The 17,933-nt window shown below is 41.5% G+C and overlaps 1 protein-coding gene across 2 annotated transcripts; it reads left to right on the forward strand.

The window, feature by feature from the left end:
* The first annotated feature begins 3,085 nt into the window (after window positions 1-3,085).
* Window positions 3,086-17,135, forward strand: zap70 (zeta chain of T cell receptor associated protein kinase 70). Of its 2 annotated transcripts, none has more exons than XM_085386401.1 (13): window positions 3,086-3,180; window positions 9,051-9,517; window positions 11,080-11,240; window positions 11,326-11,464; window positions 11,548-11,632; window positions 11,777-11,796; window positions 11,880-11,919; window positions 12,286-12,484; window positions 12,581-12,787; window positions 14,783-14,975; window positions 15,361-15,501; window positions 15,585-15,697; window positions 16,450-17,135. In XM_085386401.1, the coding sequence occupies exons 2-13, from the start codon at window positions 9,113-9,115 to the stop codon at window positions 16,571-16,573; spliced, it is 1,827 nt and encodes a 608-aa protein (XP_085242527.1). In that variant the 5' UTR covers window positions 3,086-3,180; window positions 9,051-9,112; the 3' UTR covers window positions 16,574-17,135. The 2 variants fall into 2 exon arrangements, with proteins under 2 accessions (XP_085242527.1, XP_085242528.1); XM_085386402.1 differs by lacking the exon at window positions 3,086-3,180 and adding an exon at window positions 8,406-8,685.
* Window positions 17,136-17,933: the final 798 nt, after the last annotated feature.

The raw sequence follows: 17,933 nt of genomic DNA on the forward strand, positions 1-17,933 counted from the left end.
GGTCAGTTTGTGTTTTCTTTGCGCATGACAGACCTGACACTGAGTCCAGTAAAACAGCTTAAATAGTGGCTCAAGCTCGAACTGTTTTAGAAGCAGAAGCAGAAGGCGTCTAGTCCTTCTCACTGAGCATACTGTTTGGCTGTTTTCGGACCGGAAATCCTATAAAATGCTTTAAATAAATAAATAAATCCTGCAGATTACACCACTTCGTGGAAATCTGGCCCTGCTCAGCTCGATATAAAAAGAAGTCTGACAGGTCTAAGCTCAAATAAATACTATTTTTTGCGAGTTCTTGAGCGCCACAATCTAACTTTGACCTCTGAAAAGCACAACTCGATTAGGAGCCTGTGCTTTCCACACTTTGTTTCAAGGAGCTCTTGTTGTGGTGACTTTTAAGAGGTCATTCTTGGGGCGAATTACCCACACCTGCTTTGGGGGTTCAACCTGGTGATCAGTTCTACAACTTCAGTCTGAATTCGACCAAATTAAACTGACTTCTTGCTCCGATTAGGACATGGCTGAAACTTCCTACCTGTAAAATGCATGCTTTTATTTTGTAGGAAAACATTTTCCTCTGTGGTTTCGTTTTGTCTGTTTTTGCAGGACTGGATTCAGCGGGATCCTGCTGACTCGGTGCCAGATCTGCAACTCCAAAGAAGCAGCTGCAGCCGCTGCAGAGGTGGGGGTTGAGTGTGTGTGGGGTTTGCTATCCCTGCTGTTGGTTTGGTGCTGTGGGTATCGCACAGGTGCTGGAGTGGAGAGTAGATGTCTGTTATGTCATGATGGCAATTCTCCCTCAACACAGTATCCTGGCTACACCACAAGTTCTGTAACTTAGACGTGTACATGTATCTATACGTGTAACGAAGCGCAAGTTTGGGCTTAAATTGTCAGAAATAAATGTGTGAAATTACATAAAAAGTGCTCCAGGTCATTGCCCAGACTGTCCTGTGATTATAAAACAGGTTTTTGTTAATTCACAGAAATATCCTGGGGATTTTTTTTTTTAATCTATTATGAAAAACATAAATTTCTAGAGAAGACGGTTAAAAAAGTTAAATATCTGTCATTTAATTGTTTAGTCACAAGTTAATTACTTTAGTAAATGGGTTTGGGGTCTTTATCAGTAGGAAATGCTGTAAAACCTATAAAAACTCAGCTAAAAGACCAAAATTTATCCCAGAAGTCTCCAGCAGTTACCTCGGTTGCCTAGCAACCACTCACAGTAAAAACCTCAAAGCTTCCTGTAAAATATCAAATTAACGCTTTTACACATTTAAAAAATTCTTTTACATGTGTAGAAATTAAACAAAGAATGTAACATGAATGTGCTTTTGGATGTTACACCAGCTACATATTTCCCTCCCTCTAGTCTTTTTGCTGCTAAGATACAACGCTTTGAAAAAGTATTTGCCCCCTTCCCGATTTCTTTTGCTCCCTTTTGGTATATTTGTCACACTTACATGTTTCACATCATCAAACTAATTGTAATATTAGAGAAAAATAACCAGAGTAAATACAAAACAAATACTCCAACCCTACCCGGCCGTACGTGAAAAGTCATCGCCCCCTAAATCTGACAGCTGGAAGAACTGCAGTCAAGTGTTTGTGATAACTGACAATCAGTCTTTTACATCACTGTGGAGGAATTCTTCGCCAAATCTTCTTTGTAGAATTGTTTGAATTCAGCCACATTAGAGGATTTTAAAACACGAAAAGCTTGTTTAAGTTCATGCCAACACATCTCAATTGGATTTGAGTCCGGACTTTGACTAGGCCTCTCCAAAACCTCTTTTGCTTTAGTCACTCAGAGGTAGACTTATGATGTGTTTCGGATCACTGACCTGCTGCATAACCCGAGTGATGGCTGGATATCCTCCAGCAGACAGCAGAATCCAGGTTCCATCAATTACAGCAAGTCGCCCTGAAGCAGCAAAGCAACCCGAGACCATCACACTACCACAGCCACCCCAAAAACCGCTTTTTGTATTTACTCTGGTTATTTTTGTCTCTATTTAAGTGTCACAAATATGCCAAAAAACTAAGAAATCAGGAAGGGGTTACTGTTACCCTAGCTATGACTTAACCTTTTAACCTTTAATGTATTTTATAATTTTAACAATTAATCTAAAAGACTATCGATATAAAGTGTTTTGTATATATTGTAAACATATGTACACAAACATATGTATGTTCATTTTGGACAGCACCTGGCCAGCTGTCTTTTCTGCTGTCTCCACTCTTTATATTTAAATCCTATCAATTCATGGGACAGTGCCAGCTGACTGCACGTGTTCAGCTGTCATGTGAGAATGTGAAATGCAAAAACAGATAAACAGACGGAGCATTGCGCCGTAAACAAGGGGAAACTCATGATGGTCAAATGTCATCTATCTACAGGTGCTGAAAAATAGGTCAGCGCCTTGTGTAAAACCACCACTTGCTATTTTACAGCTTTTGCATGGCTGACTTTGTATAAATAAATAGGATGATTGCAACATGAAGAGAAGACTGCTCGAAGAACGAGGCCATCATTTTAATAATTAGGCATCCTTAGATGTAGGTTTAGGGCAAGAGGTGCAAAGGCCTACTCAGACCACCATGAGCATGAAGCGACAGACGGTCGGTGACTAACACCAGCCTGGGGCAGTTAGGCTGATGGTGGTGCAGAAGTGCGGAAGACAAAGAAGATCGAGCATGCAAATTTTTGACCTTTAACATGTAAGATGTTACTTTGTTTATTCTATGGACAGAGGAATCTCTTTCCCTTTGTTCATGGGCTAAGTAAGTGCATCCTGACTCGAGTTCAACCAGCAGACCAAATCGTTTTCATCTCGAAAGCAAAAAAGAGTAACTCCCCAATAATGCTGGTTTATTCTTCTAATATTAATTCACTGTTTCGCATATTCAGACATGGCACTGTACAGATTGTAATACATCAGCTGGGATTTAACTTAACTGAGAGGCTCACTGGTGACAGTCAAACTGAAATCAGCCCTCCACGCATGCCATTTGCCGTTTTGCCTGTGTGTGGGTTTGTGTGTGTGTATGTGAGTGTGTGTCATTGTCTCTAAACCCTCGCGTCTTCACAGCACCTTACATTTCTGTCAGATCAACAGATATATCTTTGCCTCTGAAGCAACAACACCGCTTTGCGTCTGCCTGGAACAACAGTGCTCTGTAAGTTTTTTTTTATATCTGATTATGTAACAACAGACTGTGTCGTATTGGTTAAACTGGTTAGTTACACTTATGTATATACTTGTGTCTTGTGTGGAAAAACACAACAGCCCAGTAAGGTGGGTGAAAGTAAGACGACCTGAAGTCTGAGCCTGAGAAGTTGCTGTAATGCAGTTATACAGACAAAAAGCTGCAAAGGAGTTTGAACTCGATGTGCTCGAGAATTCACATATTTGAGTAAACGTTGATTTAATAGCAACATGAGGCCATGAAACACGTGAAAATGTAGTTTAGCTATTCATTTACAAAGTTTTTGATGACTTCAGTCCAACAAGATCTAATCGATCAGTTAAATTTAATTCCAACTGAGGTTTGTTTTATATTCACAACTATATAGAAACAGTCAAAAAAAAGGAGAATAAAAGAGTGCGTGCACCGCAGTCGGCCGCGGCATTGTTGCTCTGGCTCAGAAAAGCAGTCATTACATGCTCAAAACATAAATAGCTGCTTTCATTGCGACTTGGAATAGAAAACCAAAAAAAAATGGTGTAGGTTTTAAGACACCCAAGAGGTCCGTGTGTGTCTGTGATCCCTTGTAACTGTTCTTAAAATGACTGGATGTATTTTGGGTGCTGCACTGAGGCATATCTGCTACATGTGTCGGCCACAGTCGGACAGAATCGGTTTGGACGAGCAGAAGATGAAACTTTACGTGCAGAACGGGCTCTGTTTAACTCACAGTGTGATATTCAGAGTTTTAGCATAGTTTATTTTTAGATAAAGACACGGTTGACACAAACACTCATTATAGTGAACAGAAATCAAAGTAGAGTTATTGTTAAGAGGAATATAAATCTCTCTTTGAATGCTAATGAATCCTACCTGAGGTAGGCCTGAACAGTTAATGTGATTTAATCACATCTTGTCAGGTTATTTCCCAGGTGCTGTACAGACTTTGGAAAACATAAAGCAGATAACAGGATCTAACAACAACTTTTTTCCACTGATTCAGGAAATAATGATTCACTTTGGGGCATTTGGGCTCCTGATTTCAGATGCACTTTCTTATCCAACTCCACCTACACGCTTCGAACGCTCGCTCAGTTTTGTTGGAAAAATAATTTCATATGTGACAGTTAAAGGGCACATTGTCTGTTTTGAGGTGCCTACACAGTCTCGCGCATTGATGTATGTACAGAGAAATGCTTCGAGTTGCACAGCCATGAGCTAACTTCCTGATATCACAAAGAAAATAATCATGACCTAAAAACTCTAAATAGTTATCACTGCTATGCTCTTGATTTAATATCAGTGGGTAATCTACAGAAAACAGAGAGGCACATCGACTGTCTGAGCTCACGCTGGTGCGTTCGTGCGTGATAAGGACCAACACTGTTCTGGTGATTTGCTTTTTGTCATGTTGTTCTCAGCAGCCAGTTAAGCAGCTATTTGACTGATCGCTATTTACACCAAGCACGTTTCTGCCTCTTGTCGGGTTCCCCACTTCAACACTGTGACTGTGCCCACATATTAATAATATTTCTGCTGTTTAAATGAGCCGAGGAGGAGTTTACACTCAGTAACACAAATATTACACAAATGGTTTATTTTTCTAAAACCTGTAGCTGTACTTGGTTACCACGCGTCAGACTGACACATCTGAGAAAAGTACTGTGAAGAATACCAGTGACTGTGATGACGCGCTGGCTTTTCTTTGCAATAAATGATCATTTTCCAGGTTTTCTGTGGGCCAGAAGCCCCTAATTCATCTTATATGGGTCAGATTACAGGTGTGTTGTGACAGCTGGGCCACACTAGGCTTGGTGTGACAGATGTCAAGCTTGTCTACTGAGTATTAGGCTAGATCTAGCTTATGTAGCATTTGCTAGCGAGCCATAAGTAGCCCTGCTATCTGGGTCCAGAGGCCACAATGGGGTTGGGGTTTTTTTAAATTATTTTTTAAATATTTCAGCAAAAACTGTTTAAAAAAATTAAAGTCCTCTTCACTTTTGTCAACGACGTCCCCATCTTCTTCCTCGTTTAGTTCTTCCTTCACATTAGCACGTGTTAGCACGCTAACGCACCCAGCTAAAAAAAAGTTGAGGACTGTAAACGCTAAACATGAGCACATAACGCTGTCAGCTCTAAGCGCTGCTCTGCCTTCATGTCGAATGTGTTTCCGCTGCTAATGTTTACGCTTCCTAATTGTGGTTTACTTGAATAAACACTTGACGCTTGCGCTGAGGTCGCCTTTAAAAGCTCGACCTCGTTGCTTTTATCCGAGCGCAAATGGTTTGAAGATGTCAAAGTATTCGCATAGTCTGTCGAAGCTCGTGCGTCCGAGCACATAATGTTGTGGCGGGTTAGCCATTATGACAAGATAGAAATGGTGAACCCACCGGAAAGATCATAATGGCCGCCGTGTTTCGTTTCGCTCTGTCACAACCCCGTTATCACTGCCATCTAAAACGATAACCTGGAGCTGTGAGTCTGCCGAGAACAGACGAGTTTGACCAAATGACAAACACAATCAGGTTTTTGATTCCTATTTAATTGCATTTACTCTCACACCAGAAAACTTTCTCTCTGTTCTCTGTGGAAAACGAGCGTTCAGGCCTCGAGATCTCGTGTCGAGTCCTCGGCTTGCTGAAAACAGAGTGACTCATAGGACTCTTTTTTTCCACCACTCATTGGGTCAATCACTATCTGCTTACTCTGCAACACTCTTGTACCAAAGTATTCTTTGCACATCAGAGGGAATTATACACTGCATGCAAACAGTTTCTGTGTGTTAGTCCCGGGCGCTGCATGAAAGACACCCCGCAACAGTGTGGGTTCAAAGCTTGGCTCAGGAACCGTGCCATGTGTCGCCTCATCTCCCGCCAGTCTTTGTTTTTGTTAAATAAAAAGAGGGAGGGCGGAGAAAAAAGAAAGAAAGCACCAAACTCTTAGTTTATAAAGAGCACACACAGAGCCGGGACTTGGCTTCTGCTGTTGTTGGACCTTTTAATGTTTTGTTGGAAAGCCGTCAGTGTTTTGGTTAGTTTGGTCGTAAATTACAGCAGCATGGCTAATATGCTTGTCACGGTCTGTTAAAGGGGGTTTGTTATTAAATTCACTTTCCCTTTCAGTTTGCTCAAGTAATATCACAGAAGTTGATCATAAATTTTGAGCTGCTGTATCACCGCGCTACCCACTTAAACGCCCCACAGTGTATGGGGAATTTAAATGAGAAATGGGGAAAAAGAATAGAGTCACCTGCATCCATTTATAGACTTTTTACAGGAGTAGACCTCCTTTCTCAACACATACACAAACAAGATGCAAGTCATTTATTGTTTATCTATAAAATATCAGAAAGTGCTTACATGGAGCTCAAGTTGATGCCTTTAAATTGCCTTTTTTGCTCTCAAAGCAGTCTAAAATAAAAAATAATTAAATGTACATTAATATAAAATAATGCAATAAGCAAATTTGCACACTAAATTTAAGCAGAATGGGGTAAAAGAAAAGAAGCTTATTTTAGCTTTAAAGTCAAATGACAGCAAAAAGATAAACACCTTTCTGCATTAAAAATAAAAATAAACTCCATAATAGTTATTCCCGTGTGTTGAGATCGGATTAGGTGGTGCAGAAGTTGAATAAACGTATGAACAGTTAGTCTCCATTCGTTAGAAAAACCAGTTTTCCATGTGCTGCACTCTGCCTCCTGACATCTGACCCACGTTAAACTCATGGACTGAACATACACACACCCACAATGGACAACTGTACCCTCAAACACAATAATAACATGGACTGAACCACCACTCACAACCACTAGCACTTTATATACCTCTGTAGAAACTATCTACACCCTCACTTATCTTAACTGCACTACTGTATAGCTCTGTGTAAATAATCATTCTGTACATTCGATAATCTTTAATCCTACAACTGTTTACAACTTGCATAGTTCCCATTTCTGTATAGCTGTATATCCCAGATTCTGTAAAGTTATTTATTTCATATTCTGTATAGTTTTTCATATTTATATCCTGTTCATATCCTGTACATAGCTTGTACTCACTACAGCCTGTACATACTTATAGTTATAGAATATTCACAACATACTTCATACCGTGTACATTATAACATACCATAATAGACCCATTTCTGTAATATACTCACATATCTATATTATTGCTAATATATATTGTAATATATCTATATCACTAAAGCACTTCTGGATGGATGCAAACTGCATTTCGTTGCCCTGTACCTGTGCATGTGCAATGACAATAAAGTTGAATTCTATTCTATTCTATTCTATCCATACTGACTAAAATAAACACCTTTTAGGTGCAGATCATGAAGCGCTCCAGCATTGCTGCTCATGTCTAGGCGACATCCATTTGTCCACACTGTAGGGTCTGGTCTTTGTTGTGGCGTTTTGGAGGTCATGCTGCAGTAAAACCTGGTTTCTTGTGGCAGTCATATGTTGCTGTTTGGTTGTCCACTGTTGATGTGGGAAGCAGCTCAGGTATATAACCAGGAAGCTGAGGTTTTGCACTTTTTATTTCACATAGTGTTTAAAAACATGTTATATGTTACGGTGTAAGAAGTTAAATTACAGTAAAGTAGATTTGCCAGCTTTTGGTAATCACACCTCCTGTTTTACTGTAAGTAACTTATGGCACATGCTGTGTATGTCAGGTTTTAGGTTTATAATTTCATCGTTATAAAAACTGCACTCTTTGTGAGGGGGTGAAGTTTTCACTGATATGAAGAAATGAAACTGATGGACACATAGTGAGAATAACACAAAGACAATCACGTATCAGTTTGCATGCCGCTTTGTTTAAATGTGCTTCTCGTCTTTATTTACTCCCAAATCGAAGAAGAGCTCAGGAGAGCAGCCTGGCTGATCTCCTGCGTGTCTTCATGAAATCTCGATCTTTCTCTTCATTTCAGATCATTTCCTTTCTGGGTTTTCTGAGCTGATGCCTGTGACGTCTTGTGATCGCTGTCGATTTCCCTCTTTATCTCAAACATCTTCTGCTTGTTGTCGCGTAACCGTTCCACGCTGCAGTCGAAACCCTTTTGATTTTAAAGTTGTCCTTACTCCCGTTCACAATAAAGTCAACCGAGTACCAGCGCTTCTCATCGCGCACACGCTCGTTACAGTAACGATACTTTGATCTCAGTTTTTTGTTCCATAAAATGAAAAAACGATGAGTTTTAAAGCAGAGGGAATGTTCTGTAACCGTACAGCACCTGTTCAACGGAAGAGCGACACGCTGGAGAAAGGAGGCTGTGAGGGCGGACTGCGACTTCCTGTTGTGGCTTGTGTCATCACTTTGTTAACCTGCAAACTTTATGCAGTCTCAAAGTGTGGGTGCCTCATGCTAAGTGTCACATCCCCACATATGTCTCCTCACTTGTACGTGTCAGGCTCCTGAGAAGCGCAGCTCTGTTGGGTTTGTTGTAGATCCTAGTGAAACACAGCTGGGAAGGGAAGAGAAGGTGAGGTTATCCAGGTTGTGTGTGTGTGTGTGTGTGTGTGTGTGTGTGTGTGTGTGTGTGTGTGTGTGTGTGTGTGTGTGTGTGTGTGTGTGTGTGTGTGTGTGTGTGTGTGTGTGTGTGTGTCTTTTGGGGCTTTTCTGTTGCTTTTTGTAGTACTGATTTTAGTGTTGTCCATTTTTAAGCTGTATTCCCACCAACTTGTATTTGTAATTTGGTAAATTAGAAAGTTGCATTGATCTGGCTGTGAGTGGAGGAGGTAGAAACTAAAAAAGCCGAGCGGTCAGAGGTGGCAAATTTGTTTCAATCTGTGCCATTGGTCAGTTTTCTCAAAGAAATGTCCCCCTCCCTCCTCTCTGTCTCTCTAGTTTCTCTCTCACTGATTACATCCAGGACTTCAAGGCCAGGCCAACTTTTACCAGGTCTCACCATGTCCATCGACCCTGCGGCCGAGCTGCCTTTCTTCTACGGCAGCATCAGTCGCTCGGACGCCGAGCAGCACCTGAAGCTGGCTGGGATGTCCGACGGCCTCTTCTTGCTGCGGCAGTGTCTCCGCAGTCTGGGGGGCTACGTCTTGTCTATCGTGTGGAACCTGGAGTTCCACCATTACTCCGTAGAGAAACAGCTTAACGGGACTTACTGCATCACAGGAGGGAAGCCTCACTGTGGCCCTGCAGAGCTCTGTGAGTTTTACAGCAAAGACTCCGACGGCCTGGTGTGCCTCCTGAAGAAGCCGTGTCTACGCTCCCCAGATACGCCGATCAGGCAAGGCGTGTTTGACAGTCTGAGAGAAAACATGCTGAGGGAGTACGTGAAGCAGACCTGGAATCTGGAGGTGAGCCGGGTGTCGGGTGGTGCTGAAGAGTTTAGAAAAAGAAAATAACCATGTAGGGTAGAGTTTTGAGCTACTTGTACTTTACCTGAGCATTTCGGAGACTGAAAAGTTCATTTTTTAGCTATAATTACTTTTCTGTGATATTGAATATGTTTAAATGTCTTCCTAACAAACTACGGTTGTTGTTTTTACAAAATTTAACCATGCAAATGTGCTGACTTCTGCTCATGGAGATAGCTTTGATGTCTGCATCCAGCCCGCTGTACAGTGCAGTCAAAGTGATCTCTTCAGTCGTTATATTTTCCGCCCTCATCGCGCTGCAAAATATAGCAAATAAACCAAATAGAAAATCTGCTGATGGGTGAAAAATTTATACAAAATAAAAAATTTGTGATCTGATAAATGTTTTCGCCTGTAAGCAAAATTTTCCATTTTGTTTTTTTGTGGTTATTTGAGAGCAGCTGCACAGATAAAACTTTCCACTGCTGTATTGACATGTAGATATTTTTTTAAAAGTACACGTACGTCTGAGAAACCTTCACATTTAATGAACCACTATTTAAAAAACAACAACACGAGGTGTCTTATCAAAAATCAGCAATCTTACCAACATGTGTCAGTTTTCCCACATCAGTCAGTGAATGTCCTTACAAAGAAACAAAGTGTTCAAAGTTAAAGATCAGTGGTGTGGCAGCGCCAGGTCACACTTTGCTGGTAGACTTTAAACAACTTTTGAAAAACTTGTGACGGCCCAGACCTCGGACTCGGACAATCCCTCCCTTCTTAATGGCTCTCTGCAAATACAACGAGAAGTTTGAAGTTGTGACCTTCTTCTCTGCAACGTTTTCATTTTGTGGCCCCGATCGGACTCTAACTCGGGGAAAGGTCTTCCCCGCAAGCCGTATGTTTGAGTCTGGTTTAACTGACATTTCTGAAGGGACTTTTTTGGTGGAGTGGGAGAGACTTTGCCCACACACAATCTCTCCAAACCTTTCCTCAAGTAGGAACACAGGTAGGAGCTCTCAGTTCCTCTGAAGGTTTCTGTGGCCTGGGGAAAGTAGTTGCACTAACAAGCTACAGTTCTTAGAAACGAGAACCAAAAGTATGAGACAGACGGTAGAAGCTAAAGTAAAGAGTCAAGATGGGGGAATAGGAACAAAGTGAGCAGGTAACTGGAAAGAAAAGGCAGGCCAGGTGGGAGTACGAGGGTCTGAGATGACAGCACTGAAAGAATTAGTCAACAAGACTAAAGCTAAGAAGAGCATTTTCACTTGTGCCTCCTCCAGTAACCTGCCACATACAACGATCAGTATCTTTTTGACACCGGTGATACAACTGAAGAGCCAAACTAGCTCCACGTCTATGCAGAATTCGCCTGCAGCTCGAGTGTCATAACGTTCCCTCTCTGAGCTTCACATGCACCACCTTCCACCGCATTTGACACCCAGCATGAGCAAATTCAGAAACACCAGCAAGCTGCGATGCAGTCCTCCCCGCAATTTTAGATAAAAAGTCATTATTGCAAAACACGGAGATAACACGTGATCATTTTTCCGGTTCAGGGCGAAGCCATGGAGCAGGCCATCATCAGTCAAGCTCCTCAGCTCGAGAAGCTGATCGCAACTACAGCCCATGAGAAAATGCCTTGGTACCACGGCAAAATCTCCCGCCATGAGGGGGAGAGGCGGCTTTACTCGGGAGCACAACCGGACGGCAAGTTTCTGTAAGTTTTTGCTTCTTTTTTAAAAAGCCTGCTGTGTTTGTTTGTTGGGTAAAGATTTTGCATTTATGTGTGTTTTGTTCCTCAGAATCAGAGACAGAGAGGAGTCTGGCACATACGCTCTCTCCATGATGTACGGGAAAACGGTGTACCACTATCAGATCCTCCAGGACAAGTCGGGGAAATTCTCTATGCCTGAGGGAACAAAGTTTGACACAGTCTGGCAGGTCGGTCCTCAGGCTCCTTTTTTCTTCCTCTTTACTTGTGTGTCGTTTTTCTGGCCTAAACTAAACTTATTCTCAATGTTCAGCTGGTGGAGTATCTGAAGATGAAACCTGACGGCCTTGTAACCGTTCTCGGAGAGGCGTGTGTTAACGGCAAAGCTGCTGTTGAAAGTACTGACCAATCTTTCCTTTTTTAATCACATCTCAGCCTGAATTTGCAGTTTATATTGTGGTTTATTCATAATATGAATAATATAATACGCAACGTTCTTTTTTGATTCTATTCACTAATGAAATTCTCCTGTAATTTTTCAGAGACACCCAGTCTTCCCAATGTAAGTAGTCGGTACATCCTGCACTGTTCAAGTCAGCGCACGTCTTCATCCTCTGAGATTTATTTCTTTGTCATTCCTTTCAGAGGCCACGCGGCGCCAATGGATACACACCGCCACCTCGAGGTCGGTAGCCAGCAGTGCAAACACACAGGCAGCATTGAGCATAAACTGCGATGGCTGTTCCTGCAAGGATGCGTTCAAATAAAAAAACTCACAATTACACAATCAGTCGTAGAAGGAAGACTGAAATCTGATAGATTATAACTGCATGCCAAGCGCTGTGTTTAAAGGTTGTGAGTTAAAAAATGTAATTCCTCAGTAACAGTGTCCAGTTAATATATCACTGGGTAATTAATTTATACAAGTGCATCATGTTTTAGACTCTGATACGTGATTTTGAATGTAAAACCTTCAAGTTTGAAATGTTTTGCACATTATATCTACAAACAAAGTACATGCAATTTATTGTGTGCAATTTGTACTTTGCAGCTCTTGCATTGGTCACAAAGACTACTGTGCCCGAAGACCGCGACCTTCTCCCCATGGACTGCAATGGATTCAACCCGTATCACAACCCCAATGATATCAAGAGGTTCAACATCCAGAGGTCCGACCTGCTGATGGACGAGGTGGAGCTCGGCTCTGGGAACTTTGGCTGTGTCAAGAAGGGAGTCTTCAAAACAGAATCGTGAGGAGCCGAACATTTTAAAAACAGACGCTGAGCCGTACGTGCGTGCGTGCGTGCGTCTACTGATGTCGCTGCCTGTGTTTTGTTTGGATTCAGGGGTCAGATAGACGTGGCCGTCAAGGTGCTGAAGAACGACAACGAGAAGCTGGTGAAGGAGGAGATGATGCGGGAGGCAGAGATCATGCACCAGCTGAGTAACCCGTTCATCGTCCGCATGCTTGGCCTGTGCAACGCAGACTGTCTTATGCTGGTCATGGAGATGGCTTCTGCCGGACCACTGAACAAATTCCTCTCCTCCAACAAGTAAGTTCATCTTTAACTGTTTGTAGTTACACTTAAAAAAAGTTGTTTTATTTATTTATTTATTGGTAAACTCTGGTTTTTCTTTGAGTCAGTTTCTTAGCAGTTATCCTAACCTGCAGCACGGTTGGGTGGAACCACTTGACATAACTTTTGAATAAAAGTGTTAACATTTTTTATTTCATTTATTTATCAGTTACGTATTTATTTTATATATTTTATGTATTGCTTCAATGTTTTACATTCATTGTACATTTTTTTTTAAAGTAAATCCAAAAAACACAGTATTTTGTTGAAATAACACAAATGACTCAAGTAAACCTTTAAAAAAAATCTTTAGTGAATAAAACTTCAGAGGATTTTTTAAACCAGCAATAGTGAGATTTCAGTTTTAGGAGTGTAACTAGGAGACTGATTAAGGTCTGACTTACATATTTTTATATAAAAAAACCATCTTATTTATTATTTTTCATGACACTCAGATCCTTACGAATCCTATATAGCATGTGTAGAGTCAGATCAGATTACGCTCTGACTTTACAAAAATACATACATGTCAGTGTAACCCTAACAGCTCCCACAGACATGCACTGCCCCAGGATGGGTTTTGCACCAAACAGGGCTGTGGTTTAGGGTCAGTCAGTTTCATGCATAGAAATCTTTCAGCTGTAACAAGGATCAAAACATGTCGATGTGAATAATCTTACTTTATCTCAAAGAACTCAGCTCTTCTACGTGGTAAATAGTAAACAGAGTGGTGCTACTATAACCCCTTTCTATTCAAGGTGAGCCCTCAAAGTGCGTCCTGGTACAAGTCTGTACTTCTCAGGTGGATTCTGATACTGACACTGCAGAAGTCCTTGCCATGACATGCTGATGAGGAATGAATCAGACAATCTGTTCGTCCAAGACATTTCTGATCTTTATGAGGCCGTTCTTTTTTCCTGTGGCAGCTCCATGTATTCTCAGAACTGTCACGTTATGACGGAATAAATACAGAACAACAAAAGTGAACGTACGCTTTCTTACATCTTAATTTTATAGGAGAGCAGGCAAGACCGTACTCTGTATGGACAGCAGCAGCTCTCGAAGGGCAGAAGTTGGAACATGGGGATGTGATTTTACACGTCCTTTAGGTTATGTGTTTGCTTTAGTGCCAGGATAACATTTTAATAGCCACCTTCACTCTTTCCAAGACTTAAGTAAAGCAAAGAGAAGCCTATAACTCAAGTCCAGTCAATAGAGATATTAGAGATAGATAAAAGAGCAGGGGAATGACACGCAAAAGCTTCTCCAGCTGAGAGTCATCCTAGGTGAGGTGTTTTGGGCATGTCCTCCCAGGTGAAGGCCCTGGGGCAGAACCAGGACAGAGCTCACATTTTGCCAACACCTCGGTATTTCCCCTGAACATCTGGATGAGGCGTTTCAGCTCAGACTGTTGCCCCCATGACTCGGAGCTGGAAAAGCAGCAGAAAATGGAGAGGTGGATGATTCCAAAACTCCAAATATGTCTTAAAGCAGGGGTGTCCAACTCCAGGCCTCGAGGGCCGGTGTCCTGCAGGTCCTTGATCCAACACAGCTGATTACGGCTAATTGACCTCCTCAACATGTCCTGAAGTTCTTCAGAGGCCTGGTAATGAACTAATAAATTGATTCAGGTGTGTTGACCCAGGGTGAGATCTAAAACCTCACCTGGAGTTCCCCACTTCTGTCTTAAAGACTCAAACTTAGGATGGTTCATTTTTCAGGCTGCTTCATTTGAAGGTTTCTGGATACTTAAAACTGCAATAATATTCAGTGTTTTGTTGCATCAAAAGGAACTGGACAAGTTTTGTGTCATCATCATCATCGATCGTCTGTCCATCTATTTACTTCTGCTTTTCCAGTCCAGGTTCAGGGGGTGCAGCTGGAGCCCATCCCAGCTGTCTTAGGAAAAAACTACATTTGTGTACTAAAAATATCCTAATGCTTCTTTTCTCTGGACGTGTGTCCTCACAGGGATACTGTATCGGTGGAGAACATTGTGAACCTGATGCACCAGGTGTCGATGGGCATGAAGTATCTGGAGGAGAAGAACTTTGTGCACAGAGATTTAGCAGCTCGCAACGTCCTGCTGGTCAATCAACAGTTCGCCAAAATCAGTGACTTTGGCCTCTCCAAGGCCCTGGGAGCAGATGACAACTACTACAAAGTACTCACGAATTTTTTAATATTGTTGTACCGCAAGACAAAGTTGCATGAATACAGAGTGATTAGAGAGTCCGGTGTGGGTTTTATCAGTGTGTGCAAACAGAGAGTATGTCTTAGATGGATTGCCCTTCTGCGAGTTGCTGACCTCACAATGTGCAAACAGTAATTAGCTCCTATTGACAAAAATGTGTCAGGTGCCCTGTTTGAACTAAACACTCAATTGATTTCCATTTTACTGATTTACTGACCCATATCTGGAGTGGATGTAGTTACCAGAGAGCCCCAGCAATCCTTCACTCCAAGGCCCTAAATACCATCGCCGATGTTTGCTTGCTTTGGCCGAGTCCTTGGCGTGCTTCTTACCATCATAAACGTTGTGTTCACAGGCTCGTACTGCAGGTAAATGGCCGCTCAAGTGGTACGCACCAGAATGTATACTCTTCCACAAATTCTCCAGCAAAAGCGACGTGTGGAGTTTTGGTGTCACCATGTGGGAGGCGTTCTCCTACGGAGGGAAACCCTACAAGGTAAGACAGATTACTGCAGAAGGTTATCAAAGCATGACGTGATCCCAGAGCTCACGCTGCCTGTCTTTGAATTTGTTCTCCAGAAAATGAAAGGACCCGACGTGATCCGCTTCATTGAGAACGGGAGCCGCATGGATTGTCCGGCGGCGTGTCCAGAGCGAGTATATACACTGATGAAAGAGTGCTGGACATACAAGTGAGAAACCGATGGTCTTGTGCGTGCGTTATATAAGAGAGGCATAAACAGAGGTTGTCTGTATGTATGTACAACAAAACAACAAGAGTTCATGTTTCCACAATAAGAAACAAACTGGGAAAGAAATGGTACATTCAAAGTCCGAGCTCAAATCCAGCTGAGATGCTTGAACACACCGTTAATGCTCAAACCCACCAGTCTGGCTGAATTAAACAATACTGCCACGAAGAGTGGCTGAAAGACTCATTGCCAGTTATCACAAATGCTAGATTGCAGTTCTTGCTGCCAAGAGTAGCACAACCAGCTATTAGCTTTAGGGAGCAATTAGTCTTTCACGCAGGGTCTGTAGTTTTTTCCCCTGAATAAAGTAAACGTACTTAAATCGTTTAAAAACTGCATTTTGTATTTACTCTTGTTGTTTTTGTCTAAAAAGACTCATTTAAAATTAGTTTGATGACCTGAAACATATGTATGACAAATGTGCAAAAAACTAAACTAAGAAAACAGGAGGAGGGCAAACACTTTTCACAGCAGTGTATTTAATGACTTATGTAGTTTTCATACGTCAGGCATGGCTGCTGTCACCTAACGACATTATATTCCTCAGTCGTTCCCTCGTAAATGAAAACAATTTCCTCTTGAATATTTGTTTTTTAGCGTCAGATTAAGCAAGCAACGCATCCTCTTAAAATCCTGTGACTTCTATTTATCACAGCCTCCTCTCTCTGCTCCTCCCCTCTCCTCTCTCACAGACACGAGGACCGTCCTGACTTCAAGAAGGTCGAGGAGGCCATGAGGAGTTATCATTACTCCATATCCGGCAAGGCCAAGCCTGAGGAAGGCGCAGCCGCCGCCGCACCCGAGCCTACCAAGTAGACAGAAAAAAGGCACATTCTGTCCCAGCGCTGCACAAAGCGTCCTTTCAGCCGGCCATTAAACAACCAAAACAAAGAGTGTTTTATGAACTGTGCACAGTGACCAGCTTTGACCGCAGAAGCGACGCAGCAATAAATGTGCATTTGTAAATCGGACTTCAGTGTGTCAGCCGTGCGAGGAAGCTCTCTGTCTGCCGTGGTTTGAATGTTAAGTGTCGTAATACTGCTGAACAAAACTAATTTTATTTTCTGCTACTTTAATCGAACCATGTATTCAAATCTGCGTCTTTGTCCGCCTCCACCTAAAAGCATTTTTAATGTTTTTAGCCTAATAAACTAGAAACAAACGAATTATGTGAGTGAAAAATGTGGATTAACTTATCATAAATCTGCTGATATGACTGAATTCATTCTTAAGTGCTGTGTGATTTTTTTTTTCTTTTTCTTTCTTGGAGCTACAACAACAGTCTGACATTATAAGTCTTAATTGTTCTTTTCCAGATGTTCCAGATGTTCCAAAACCATAAAAATAAAAATCTGTAACTTTATCACAGATGTGGCGGGAAAACTACGAGCCTCCATTCAACTGGTCTTCTGCAATCTGTCTCATAAAATCAATCATAACACAAAAGACATTACAATTAAAGACATTATGAACATTTGTATCAACAAAATGCTCCATAAAAGCATCAGCATTTGGTGATGTTTCACTGGAAGGCAAAAATGAGCTTTGGACATGAGGTGCATGCATACTTTCTTATAAATACTCTGAACATGTATGTGCAGAGTCCAACATCTGCATTTTTAATCAAAAGAAACATTCAAAATGAGAAAGTCTAATATGAGACTTTTTGAGACTTTGAGTTTAAAGCTGTTCTCTGTCTTTAAATATGTGTGTTTGTTAAATAGTTTTTTCTCTCTGATGTTTCAATGCCAGTAATTTAAAACGTCACACGCGGCGATTTATTAGGAAAGAAACAAACTGAGGTTAGTCACGCTGGCCCCAAACTGTGTCAGAGGAAGTACTTGTGAACCGTCAGGCCACACTGGAGGGTCCAAGGAAGTCGATGAAGCAGTTTTCAAAATAATAGTAGGTTTTCACAAAATAAACCCTATGACCCTATATTAGACCCTATGCATGCTGTGGTATAAATAGGTAATATGATCAGAGTCCCGGAAATCTACATTTATTATATATTTAATATTTTTTCATAAAGAATTTAACGGTATTGCTAATTTCCAGCCCTTGTCCTTTGTTGGGCTTTTACATCCATAATGCATAAAACAGATTTACACAATTCAAGTGTCTTTGAAAGACACTATATATTATACACTGTAATTTAAGAAAAAACATATGGTGA

The sequence above is a fragment of the Rhamphochromis longiceps genome, linkage group LG17 (genome assembly GCF_057381845.1).
Source record: "Rhamphochromis longiceps isolate RC_006_pf linkage group LG17, R_longiceps_female_GT1.1, whole genome shotgun sequence".
NCBI lineage: Eukaryota > Metazoa > Chordata > Actinopteri > Cichliformes > Cichlidae > Rhamphochromis > Rhamphochromis longiceps.

Bases quoted from the DNA above. Each gene is read 5' to 3' on its own strand.
- zap70 (XM_085386401.1), top strand. From the start codon at position 9,113: ATGTCCATCGACCCTGCGGCCGAGCTGCCTTTCTTCTACGGCAGCATC. The intron at 11,920-12,285 runs GTCGGTAGCCAG...TGTACTTTGCAG, and splicing joins ATACACACCGCCACCTCGAG to CTCTTGCATTGGTCACAAAG. The intron at 14,976-15,360 runs GTACTCACGAAT...TTGTGTTCACAG, and splicing joins CAGATGACAACTACTACAAA to GCTCGTACTGCAGGTAAATG.